Source organism: Camelus ferus, chromosome 32, assembly GCF_009834535.1.
Source record: "Camelus ferus isolate YT-003-E chromosome 32, BCGSAC_Cfer_1.0, whole genome shotgun sequence".
NCBI lineage: Eukaryota > Metazoa > Chordata > Mammalia > Artiodactyla > Camelidae > Camelus > Camelus ferus.
Genome location: NC_045727.1, coordinates 2,506,429 through 2,518,792, shown reverse-complemented (window position 1 = coordinate 2,518,792; position 12,364 = coordinate 2,506,429). Strand labels below are relative to the sequence as shown.

General features: G+C 46.9%; 1 protein-coding gene across 1 annotated transcript in view; it reads left to right on the top strand.

Moving 5' to 3' along the window:
* The window catches only part of WDR66 (WD repeat domain 66), a 65,580-nt gene extending 61,637 nt beyond the window's left edge, over positions 1–3,943 (top strand). Inside the window, 1 exon segment of the mRNA XM_032471469.1 lies at positions 294–3,943. Coding sequence (XP_032327360.1) covers positions 294–430 — 137 coding nt within the window. The 3' untranslated portion in view covers positions 431–3,943.
* Positions 3,944–12,364: the final 8,421 nt, after the last annotated feature.

The window sequence follows — 12,364 nt, the reverse complement described above, 5'->3', positions numbered from 1 at the left end:
CACACACACAGTGTTCCTAGGTGTCTCAAAACAGTAAAATCAAATACGCCGTGTAGTTGAAGCTTTCCAATGAAGTGTGCAGGGATTTGGGTAACAGCGCTCCAAACCCAACCCATAAAGGAGGGGTTTTAACCGATTCCCACCCAACGGTGTTCAAGGAATCAGAGCCAAACCCCAGCCCAGAGTCCCTCTCACTTCTGCTGAGCATCATTTCCTCGTGTTTTTGGAAAATGCTTCTGAGGTAGAAAGCTAATCATTGTGTAAGCATTTGTTTTCTTTTCTTGTTTGGCTAGGTTCAGAAATTTGCTTTGAAGAAGAACTTCCAGACGAAATCACTGCAGAAATATTCACAACTGAAATTCTTGGCTTAACCATTTCCCAAGATTTCAGACAAGAGCCTACGGTCAGTGAAGCTAGGAGGAGTGTCTGAAGCACAAAAGACTTTGTGTGTGTGTGTGTGTGTTTCCAAGAGGCACTGCTTTTCCCACATTTCCCTATCCCCACTCTAATCTTCAGAGAGTTTAGACATTAAAAGCAAATTTCTGTTAAGCAATGGAATTCACCAAGTTAGACATTCCGTTGTTTCTGAAATAGAAAAGTGGGCAGAGGCAAGAAAAACACTGGCAGCTGGATCGGCTTGGTGGCTGGAGACCCTGGCCGCCTTCTCATGCCTAATGCAAGGCAGTGCTGCCTGGAGGGGGTTTGGACAGGACGCTGAGGTGACATGGTCCCCAGGGGGCAGAGGGGACCTCCTGCTGTCCTCCTCATGGCATGTGTGGCCTTATTCCCGCCCCCTTGAGTGGCACCTGGACCCTTTGCCTAACGTGGCCTGATACAGAGCTTCCCCACAGCTGGGAGGTTGGGGCGGGGGCGTTGAGTGCTCTGCGCTCCTGAAAGCCCCAGCTTGTGGCTTCTTATCAGCAAAACACCCAAGCAGTTGTGTGCAGCCGTTACGAAGAGCATCACTGGCCATGCTTAACCCCGGGGGCAACTGCCAGAGAGGATGCAAAAAAGCGCCCCCGGCGCCCTGTGTGCGCTGCACCTGGACCAGAAACCACAGGGCTGGCCTCTCCGGTGCACAACGCGCCAGGCCTGAGCACCTGCCCCTCCCACACGCACACGCACCGCACAAACCACGGCTGCCTCAGATTCTGCTGGGCTTCAACACCACAGTAGGTAGAAATGGGCCAGTTCCGGCTCTGGGGGTGTTTAGGGGGCGTGATTAAGTTTTCAGTGATGTTGCGACCTTGTAAACAGAGCATCATCGTCTTGTAAACAGATGAAAGTTATGGTCTGATTTTACGAGTTTTGACATCTGTTATGAGGTCTCATTCTGATGAATGTGGCAAAGGTTATTCTCCACGCACACTCAGTCCAACATGCCCGCCCACCTGAACCAGCTCTTCCCGAGAAATCAGCATTTGAGAGAAATGTTTCTGATCCCTGGAAAGGTCCTCCCTCCTTGGGAGCTGAGGTCCATGTGAGGAGCAGAACAGCCCCAGGCACAGAGCCCCCATGCACGGCGTCCTCTGTGAGTCAGGAGCAGCCCAGGGCGCAGAACGGAGCCGCCCGCCCTGGCCAGGCGGTGTCACCGCGGCCGCGGGACGGATGGTGGGGGAGTTTCCGCAGGCCCCCGCTCATCAGGTTGTGTTGCCAGGGCTTTGCAACCTGGTTTACATTTTGTTCTTTTTTAAAAACACGAAAAGAAGAACAAGCTTTATGAATCAACTTTGCAGCTGCTAAGGGCTTAGGAGATGCGATTACCAAGCCAGTTAGAAAGTTCCTGGGGACCTTTTAGGGAAGAGAAAATTCTCAAATGACTTGTTCTCTTCAAAAAGTAACTCGGAATTGGATGCAGTCTGGACACCAACCAGGGGCTTCTCTCATTAAGTCCGGCTCTCTCTATTTGATTCTTATCGACATTTTTTGGAGTAATTGTCTGGAGCAGAACCTGCCAGTGACCAGTTGGCCCCGCTGCGGCTGGGCCATTGCACAGGAGCCACTGTTGGGCCCAGGCTGAGCTGCTCCCTCTGCTGAGCCGGCTTCCTGCGGCCCTCTAAGTCAGTATGGGGAAGGGGAGGCCCTGGTTATGGCCGTTCATCCAGGAAGGCCCAAAATAGCAAGGGACAACAGGATCTGTGTCAACAGCATCCCCGGCCTGCTCCCAGCCCAGCCTGGCCAGGGGGCCCTTCTCACCCTGCCTGCAGATGCTCCTCCTGTTGGGGTGTCTCTCGGCTTCTCTGACCAGGGCGGAGAGCGGCCCCTGTGCACCTGTCAGCCCCAGGAGGGCATCCTCACCTCCCGCCCGGGGCAGGTGCGCCTGCTGGCCACACAAGTGGTGGAGAGGAAGGGCCCCAGCGCCCCGGTCCAGGGGAGGAGGCGGAGGACGGCCTTCCTGCCAAGTGAGCAGAGAGCTCAGACTCTCCCAGCGGTGTGGGTGGCGGAGCAGCAACACCAGACAAGGAGGAAGGAGGGACGGAAGGCAGTACCCGTTGGGCTTGTACATCAAGATGCAGGGACACAACACTGACCACCAAAAAGCACAGAGTGATGTTCTTTTGGAAAAAGAATGTATTTCATGTGGAGGCTCTGGCTACCGACCTCTGCATCCTGGCCTGTTGCTTCTAGAATTCAGGAGCACGAGAAATAGCAGTGGTCATCCAGGAGCCACCAAGAGCCCCCCCCCCAACCCCCACTCTCTCCTCCAGACCCCCAAGCCCCTCCTGCCTGAGGTGAGCATCTTGTTTGCACAGCAGGGCCTTGGAAGCCCATGGGCTGGGCTGGACTGGGATCAGGATTCTGCCGCTGCACTGAGTGGCTCCCTGTGTGCCCTTGGGTGTGGCTAATCTCTTAAACCTCAGTTTCCTCCTGGAACAGCTCCTGGGGTGGTGACGAGGATTAAAAGAGACAGTGCAAATAAAGCGTTCCTGGCATAAGGTAGCGCTCAAAATAGGACAGCAGCTATTCCTACTGCAGGCAGGAACTGTGCCTGAGGCTCGGGAAGACGTCTGATGAAATTGAACCTCTCCCAACTCCAGGGTTTTCGCGTCAGTTAACACTTGCTCAATTGGGGTCTCGGCTGGACTTGATAAAGGGCCCTGAATAAATATTTGTGGGATGATTGAATGAATGAACTTGAAGCTTCAGTGCTCTTTTAATAGCTGACTTTGCTTTTGAATCAAAGTGAATCCGGTCCTCATGGACCGTCTACAGCAGGGTCAGCAGACTCTCTGGAAAGGGCCAGAGAAGAAACAGTGGAGCCCCGTGGGCTGAGTGGGCTGTAGGGATGCCCCACCCCGGCCCTGGGAGCGCAAATGCACATGCACACTCTGGTCCAGGAGAGAACGAACGTGGCCCCATTTCCAATCAAACTTTATTTATGGATACTGAAATTAATTTGGATTTCACAACAATTTCCATATATCATGAGATGATCTTCTGATTTTTTTTCCCAACCATTTAAAAACATGAAAGCCATTCTTAACTTGCGGGCTGCACAGAGACGGCAGCCCGGATGCATCCTACCCACTGCAGGTTGCTCCACCTCTTCGGCCAGGATGACCCTTTCCAACAGAGTTTTACAAATGCAAGGAAAGTGTACAAACCACGTGACTAGTACTCTTCAAAAATGCCTGGGTCATGACAAAGGAGAGAAGACTGAGGAACCATCGCTAGTTGGAGGAGACTCGGGGGACGCGATGACCAAATGCGAATGAAGCCAGATCCTGGGTTCCTGGAACAGAAAGAGGACATTAAGATGCACCAGTGACACCCAGAGGAAGTGACTTCACTGACGTCACTGCACCACAGTCAATTTCTTGTATCTTGTTTACGTGAACGTGTACACGAGGGAAGCAGGTCTGTGGGAACTCTGCGTCCTAACTTTGCAGTTCTTCCGCAAACCTGAAATACTTCACCATTAAACCTTTATTGAAAAATGAAACCTGTACCTCTTTTCTGTCTCAGTCACCCCTGGATTGTTCCACAATCTGCCCCGTGCCTCTCAGCTCTTGAGCAAAGTCTCCTGCAGCTGGTCAGAGCCGCTGCTCCTGGGTGACCCCCCGGGCCATCTGTTGGCTGCAAAACCACCCCTCTGCCTTGCTGCCCGGCAAAAGGGTGCAACAAATGCAGGCAGAAGGGTCTTTTTTTCAAAAAAATCTGTGTCCTCAAGCCAAGGCTGCCTCAGCCTGACTGTGTTCTTGAGGGACTTGGCCGGCAGAGGTTCCCCTACGGGCAGCTGCTGAAAATTGACTGTGATGGATACACACAGGGCACTGGGCATCAACAGTAAGTAGCCACCCTCCTCATGTGTCATGTAACTACCCTCTGCTGGCTTGGCTAGAAGGAACATTACACACACACACATACACCCCAAGTCAATGCAGCATTCTTCCACGGCAGTGCGATACTGACTGTAGGGCCCAGCCTTGCGAGACAGTGAGCAGCTGGGTTCTTTACCGTGTTTCCTGAGCTACTCATGCCCAAGGCAAGCCTCTTGCCTCTCTCGATAACAGTGGGTATCAGTCGATGCCCAAGCGAGAGGCATCGGACCCAAAAGTTGACTGTCCACTGTCAGCACCCCGCCTTTCTCCATAGGTTGAAATCACCAGCCATGAATGGGGGAATTCAGTGCTGAGGCTGCCCTCATGAAAGGGAATGAACCATCGTGTTCAGCCACGCACCCTCACGTCCTCTCGTTTTATTGATCAGAAGTCACAAAGCACCTCAATGTAAACGTGGTATTTATTTTTGTCTGCCTTGCTCTTTAAAGCAAATGGGGTTTTTTCTTTGGAAGGAGGCAAGTCAAGTTACAAAAGCCACTGCGTGCTTCTTGCCAGCACCTCAGACAATACAAAAGTGTGTGCTGTGCCGTGCGGGTCCCCACAGTGTGTCCCCGCAGCGTGTCCATCCCGGGGGAGGGGGCAGTGGGCGGTGTTGTGGATGCTGGCTCTGATGCAGACAGAGCTCATCTGGTGTAGCTCCCATCTAAGGGGCTGGCCTTCGCCCAGCTTCTCCTCTGTGTGCATCTGATTTCTTCATAGATGGGCTTTATTCATCCGTCCATCCACAAATTCAGCACTGTGTTGGGGCTGAGTGGCCAGTGATGGGCAAGACAGGCACCATCCTTGTCTTTGGGGAATCTCGTGTTAAACGAACACATGACTGTGTTTTTGCAAACTGTGCTCAGTCATAAAAGAAGAGCCCAGAGCCTATGAGGTAGAATGTGTTTCAGTTAATGTGATCAGGGGTGGTCTCTCTGAAGATGGGGCTTTTAAGTTAAGAGCCAATCACGGAAAGAGAGGGGAGAACATTCTAAACTAAGGGGACGGTGTGCACTGAGGCCAGACACATTCCGCGAACCAAAGGTCTATATGGTCAGACCAGGGAGAGGGGTGTAGGCTCAAGGCGGGGTCCTTGGGAGTCCAGAGTGGTCTCTGGGACTCCTTCAGCACTCCCATTGCCTGCTTTTTTCCTGTGAGTCCAAAGAGGAATGTTTTCACGTGGGTAATAGGCAGGAGGCATGGAGGCTGGCCGAGTCTCTCAAGTGGACCATCTGGCCATTCTCATCTCTCCACTTTCAAGGAGTCTTGATGTGGGATAGGCTGTCACTCAGAGGATCCCAGGAAAGACCAGGGGTAAGTCACATGAGGAGCCAGCCCTGAAGTTGGCATGTTCTCGCATGTGACACTAGCCAAAGTTGGAAAAGCTCACAGTGGGTTTCAGCCCCATAAGCCTTAAATCCTGAGTTAGCACCTCTTCATCCTTCCTAGTTTTCCAGGGATTTCAATGTTTTATTATTAATTTCTTGTTTTTAAAGTTTTTTCCTGGGGGGGGGGATGCAATTAGGTTTTTTATTTAAGTATTTTAATGGAGATACTGGGGATTGAACCCAGGACCTCGTACATGCTAAGCACGTGCTCTACCACTGAGCTATACCCTCCCCTCAACATTTTAAAAAGATGTAACCACAGTTTTCTCCATGATCTTGTTGTCCCTTCATGCACAATCTTGCTTAACTACACACTCCCGAGTCGCTGGTGGTATCTCGAAGGCAGCCCGGTACACAGTGAAGCTTCAACAGATGCTCACCCCTTAGTCATTCCTCAGTGTCCTGTGGGTCACCTCTGCCTTTTCACTGTTCTAGGAGTGATGACAGAAGGGCAGTAACTTGTGCCAGACCCTCTGACTCCCTGGGTGTGCCTGGCATCATGCTCAGCCCTAAGATACAATGTGGCAGGAAGCATGGTTCTTGCCCTTTTGAAGGTTGTAGTGAGGGAAACAGACGTGTCAATGGTATGACATAGGGGCATTCAGAACAGATGGGGCAGAAAGGAGGAGGAGTTGAGAGAAAGTGGAGGAGAAATTACATACATGAGGCACACTAAGCCCATCTGAGGGCTGCCTGGGGGCAATGGCAGGACAGCAACCCAGGGAAGACAGTGGTCACATTATGGATGGCCTTGTGTGCTAAATCAAAGAGGTTAAACTTGATTAAAGGGAAAGGGGAGAGGTGGATCAAATTTTCATCTCAGAGGCATAGGACTGGGTGATGGGCTTGGCTGGGGAAAGGGACTACAGTGAGGAGACTTATAGTAGTTTGGGGAGTGGTGAAGGATTGCAACGAAAGAGAAGGCATTCAGGAAGTATAAATAAGAATAAAGAGTAAAAGGCAGCTTAAATATGGTATCAATCATGGTCTTTGGTTTGCAGCAATGGAAATTGGTTCTGGTTAGTTTCAGTGGAAAGGGACTTTATTTGAAGACTGTCAGGTAACTCACAGACTCAGTGGAGTGACTACAGAAGCAAGCTGTGAAAGTGACCAGGAACCAACGGCAGCCAGGATGCCAGTGGCGCTGCCACCACTGGTTGCTCAGTGTCTCCAGTCCTCTCAGACTCCCCAGTGGCCGCTTCGGCTGTGAGTCATTTCTCCACTGTCCCTCCCTACCCGCCCTCAAAAATCAAAGTCAAAAATCAAAACCACAGTGAGATATGAGATACTCCTTCACCTCCACAAGGCTAAAATTAAAAAGACAGACAATAACAAGTGTTGGTTGAAGATGTGGAGAAATTGGAACCTTAATTACATTGCTGGTGGGAATGTAAAATGGTGCAGCTGCTTTGGAAAACAGTCTGGCAGTTCTTCAAAATGTTAAACATAGAGTTACTATATGACCCAGCAGTTCCTCTCCCAAGTATGTAACCAAGAGGAATGAAAACATTCATCTGCACAAAATCCTGTGTACTAATCATCAGAGAAACATTATTCACAATAGCCAAAAAAGTGGGAAAAAACCAACACCCATCAATGAATGCATAGATGAACAAAATGTGGTAAATTCATATAATGGAATATTATTCAACCGTTAAAATGAAGTATTAATACATGCTACAACATGGATGAAACTTGAAAATGTGCCAAGTAAAAGAAGCCAGACACAAAAGGACATACACTGTATGATTCCTTTTATGTGAAATGTCCAGAATAAGCAAATCCATAGAAATAGGAAATAGATTCTTGGTTGTCTGGGACTGGGAGACGGGGAAAGGAAAATACAACTGCAAATGGGTAGAGGGTTTCTTTTTTAAGGTGAAAAAATGTTCCAAAATTGATTGTGGTGATGGTTTCACAACTCTGTGAATATGCTAAAAAAGCACTTTAAAGGGGTGAATTTTATGGTATGTTAATTATATCTCAATAAAGCTATTATTTTAAAAAAAATCAACTGGCAACCTGATTAGAAAAATAGGTAGAAGACCTGAACAGATATTTTTCAAAAGAAGACATACATCTGGCCAACAGAGGCTTGAAAAGATGCTCAACATCACTAATCATCAGGGAGATGCAAATCAAAACCACAGTGAGATATCACCTCACATCTGTCAGAATGGCCATCACCAAAAAGACCACAACTAAGAAATGCTGGTGAGGATGTGGAGAAAAGGAAACTCTTGTGCACTGTTAACGGGAGTGTAAATTGGTGCTGCTACAGTACAGAGGTTCCTCAAAAAACTGAAAATAGAACTACCTTATGATCCAGCAATTCTACTCCTGAACATATACCCACAGAAAACAAAAACATTAATTTGAAGAGATATATGTACGCCAGTGTTCATAGCAGCATTATTTACAATAGCCAAGATATGAAAGCAACCTATGTGTCCATCAGCAGATGAATGGATAAAGAAGATGTGGTGTATCTATACAATGGAATACTACCCAGCCACAAAAAAGAATGAAATTTTGCCATGTGCAACAACATGGATGGACCTGGAGGATATTATGCTTTGTGAAGTAGTCAGACAGAGAAAGACAAATAGTGTATGATATCATTTTTATGTAGAATCTAAAAAGTAAAACAAATGGATGAATATAACAAAACAGAAACAGACTCACAGATAGAACAAACCAGTGTTTACCAGTGGGGAGATAGAACGGGGTAGGGACAAGATAGGGGTAGGGGATGAAGAGGTACAAACTACTATGTATAAAATAAATAAACTACAAGGATATATTGTATAGCATGGGGAAAATAGCCAGTATTTTATAATAACTATAAACACAGTATAATCTGTAAAAACATTGAATCACTATATTGTACACCTGAAACTAATATAATAATTGTAAGTCAACGATACCCTAAAGGCTTACCCAGAACTAGGAAGGGTATTCAGATGCCAGGCAGCCAAAATGACTACATGTGCGGAAGCGAGAGAGAAGACATTAGGGCAGCCTTACTAGATTCCTGACCTCAGAGTTCACGAAGCCTGTTGGTAGATGGATTCCAACTCTGCTCCAGGTCACTGGGTCATGACCGGCGGACATTCTGCATCTAATCATTCATTGTTAGAAGAGTGTCTGCATTACAACGTCTCACCTTTGAACATGTGTCTTTTGAAGCATTGTATATCTACTCTCTCCTTGTTTTTATATGGCCTCAAGTGGCCCAACTTTTAGGCAAGCCAATGGCTGCATGAATGGATATGCAACTTGCCAATCTATTAGTACTTGAGCTGGTGACTGTTTTTCTAGCTGTAATTATAGGCTAGAAAAAGTAGGCAGAGAGCCAAACTGGAGTATTTGGGTTATCAAAAAATTTTTTTTCAAGGACTTCCCAGTCTATCTGAAATTTATTACCAGGCCCACACTGGAGGAGAGACCTTCCCTATGATAATTTGGGACCCTGTCGGGCTCCACCAGTGGCAGGCTAGTAAATGTTTACCAGTCCTCTGGGCGGTGGGAGTACAGAAGGGGCCTGATGTGAAGACAGCACTCGCAGTTTCCATTGTGTCTGGACTCCCACGGCGGCTGACTCACAACTGTCAACACTGTGCCGCTGTGGAGTGGGGAGCGCGGTCCAGAGGTGCAGTCAGGAGAGCGCAGCTCTGGCCAGGACTCTGCTAACTGGCTGTGTGACTACTGGCTGGGAGCATCCTTTTCTGTGAAAGGAGGCAGGTTTCAGATTCTGCAGCACATCCTTTCTGTTCCTGCCTCCGAGGAAGGGACTACATTTCATTCTGGGGTTAGAGCGTTCTCTTTAAAGTTTTGCCCCTTGACTGGACCTTGCTAATGACCTGCTCCCCAAACACAAAAGCACCTCTGTTTATGAAAACGGCTGAAAGTTGCTAGGTGAGGACCAGGGCTGGGCCTGCATTTTCTTCACAATCATGCATCTCCATCTCTGTTCCAGTGGCGTCCTTCCCCTCTTCACCAACCAGTGGTAAATGAGTCTTCATACTGGAGGAGGAGGAGGAAGAGGAGGAGTGAAGTAAGGGTTGAGTTTACCAGCCCAGGAAGATGAGTAGTTTGGCTTCAATCCTCAGCAGGGGGCAGATTGATGCAGAGGCTCATACAGGTCTGGGTTGTTTTTTTTTTTTAATTAATTAATTAGTTAATTAATTAATTTAAAGTATAGTCAGTTACAATGTGTCAATTTCTGGTGTGCAGCACAATGTCCCAGTCATGCATATATATACATATATTCATCTTCATATTCTTTTTCATTAAAGGTTATTACAAGATAGTGAATATAGTTCCCTGTGCTATACAGAAGAAACTTGTTTTTCTTTTCTTAAAATCTATTTTTATATATAGTGGCTAACAAATGCTTTCTGGTATCGAGCACTTACTATGTGCCAGGCACCATTCTAAGTTCTTGACAAATATTGTTTTTAATTCTCATAACATAATTCTGTGAGGCGGGTCTTATTTTCAATCCCCATTTTACAGATGAGACACAAAGAGGTTAAGACCAAAAGCCGTATGACCAAATAACTCACTTCTGTAACCCCACAATGACTCTTTCAATGCTTCTAAAATCATAACTAACATTCCAAGAGAGCTTGACTGCCAGTCCCTGGTAACTGGTTATTCCGACTAACTCTCAAGCTGAAAGCAACCAAAAATGTTGGAAAATGTATTTGAAAACATCCCCAAAGCGACCATGTGCTGACTAGATAGTAAAAGAGGGCCCTGAAGGATAATCTGGCAAAGAAGCCACTTCACCCCTGTAGATGATTGCCCAAGCCTAGCATATTTGAACTTTAGTGTGAATGGCTTCTTGAGGTAAGAGGCCAGAAACCAAAGTCCAGCGTCCACATTAGATGGGAGATGAGACCTTGTCCAGTCATGTGGGACCCCAACTGGGTTTCACCAGTGGTGTGCTGGTAAATGTTTCCCAATCAGCTCTCAGTGGGGTTGGGAAAGTGTCCTGATGTGGTATAAATCAGGGTCCTCATTTACACTATGGATGCCAATTTCCATAGTGTAAATGTTCTGCCACGGCTGATCTCAAACTATCAACACAAAGCCACCAGACACAGTTGGGAATTGCAAGCCTGTTAGCCAACTGCAGAACATCACTGACCCCACCCTTGGGGTACAAGAGGCAAACCAGTCTTGCTCACTTGGGCAACCTATACTGGCATCACTGGGGGGCCCAGGGACCCACCAGCCCTGAACTTGGATGTTGGTCATCCTGCACTAGCAGTGCCCTCAGGAGCCTGGCAGAAGCAAATCTAAAGCATCTCAAGAGGAAGGTAGCTTCATTCGAGGCCTCAAATTATCTCTGTAAAAAAATTTAAAATACGGTGTCCAGCAAGGTCAAAGAGAACCAGGCAGATCACAAGGAAATAGGGCACCATGAGCAAGAACTACAGAAACAGACAGATACTTCAGATGCTAGAATGATCAGACACAGACTATAAAACAACTGTGCTTAAAAAAAAACAAAACAAAAAACAAAAAAACTGTGCTTTGTTGAAAGAAAGAAGTATAAAAATAACTGCAGGGGACGGGAAACTATAAAAAGTGCCACACTAGATTTATAAAGAACATTTGTAGAAAGCATCACAGTTTAATCAGAGATCAAAAACACAAAAATACTTTCTGGGGCCATGTGGTAACATGAATGAGTAAAGTGATGGGGTGATATATTGGTGACCTGGAGAGCTTTACCTGAGGGGCGCTGGGCTCCTCAGCTCCAGCTGATTGTTGCCATGTGGCACCAGTTTGCAGATCTTCTATTTCTAGAGAAGCTGGATATTTGGATTTCTTTTTATTGTGGTAAAATACACATAACATAAAACTGACCATCCTAAAGTGTACAATTCAGTGACTTCAAGCATATTCACAATGTTGTATAACCATCACCATTATCTACCTTCAGAACTTTTTTTATCATTCCCAAAGGAAATCCACACCCATTTGAAGTCGCTCCTCATTTCCCCTCTCCCCACAGTCCCTGGCAACCACCAGTCTGGTTGCTGTCTCTATGGATTTGCCTTGCCCAGATATCTCACACAAGTAGAATTATACAATATTTGTCCTTTTGCATCTGGCTTCTTTCATAGGATGTTTTAAAGTTCATTCATGTTGTGGTATGTACTCCATTCCTTTTTAATGGCTGAATAATATTCCACTGTGTAGACAGACACACTTATCCATTCATTCATCAGTCAGTATTTGGACTTTTAAAAATATATCTTCTTATTTTGAACTCAAATTTTTGTTTTAAAAAGTTCTGTGTGGCCCTAAGCTCATATCTGCTGGCCAAGTATAGTCAGAGGGCCAATGGTATGAGACCTCTGTTTTATGACCTGCTTTTATGACATGTTTTCCCATATAATCCTCACATTAGGAAGTTGCATTTCAGGATAGTAAAGGACGTGCCTAGAAAAAGGCCTGCGGTACAGCCTTCCACTCCATATCCCCAGAAGCTTTTCTCCCCCAAACCAAAACCTCAGGGAAAACACCTCAGGGTTTTAGAGTTAGTGGGAATCAGAAATCTGGCTTATGGCTGTGACCTTGAACTTCCCTGGGACCCAGTTTCCCCCCATATACAATGACTGATGTTGGGCTAATTTA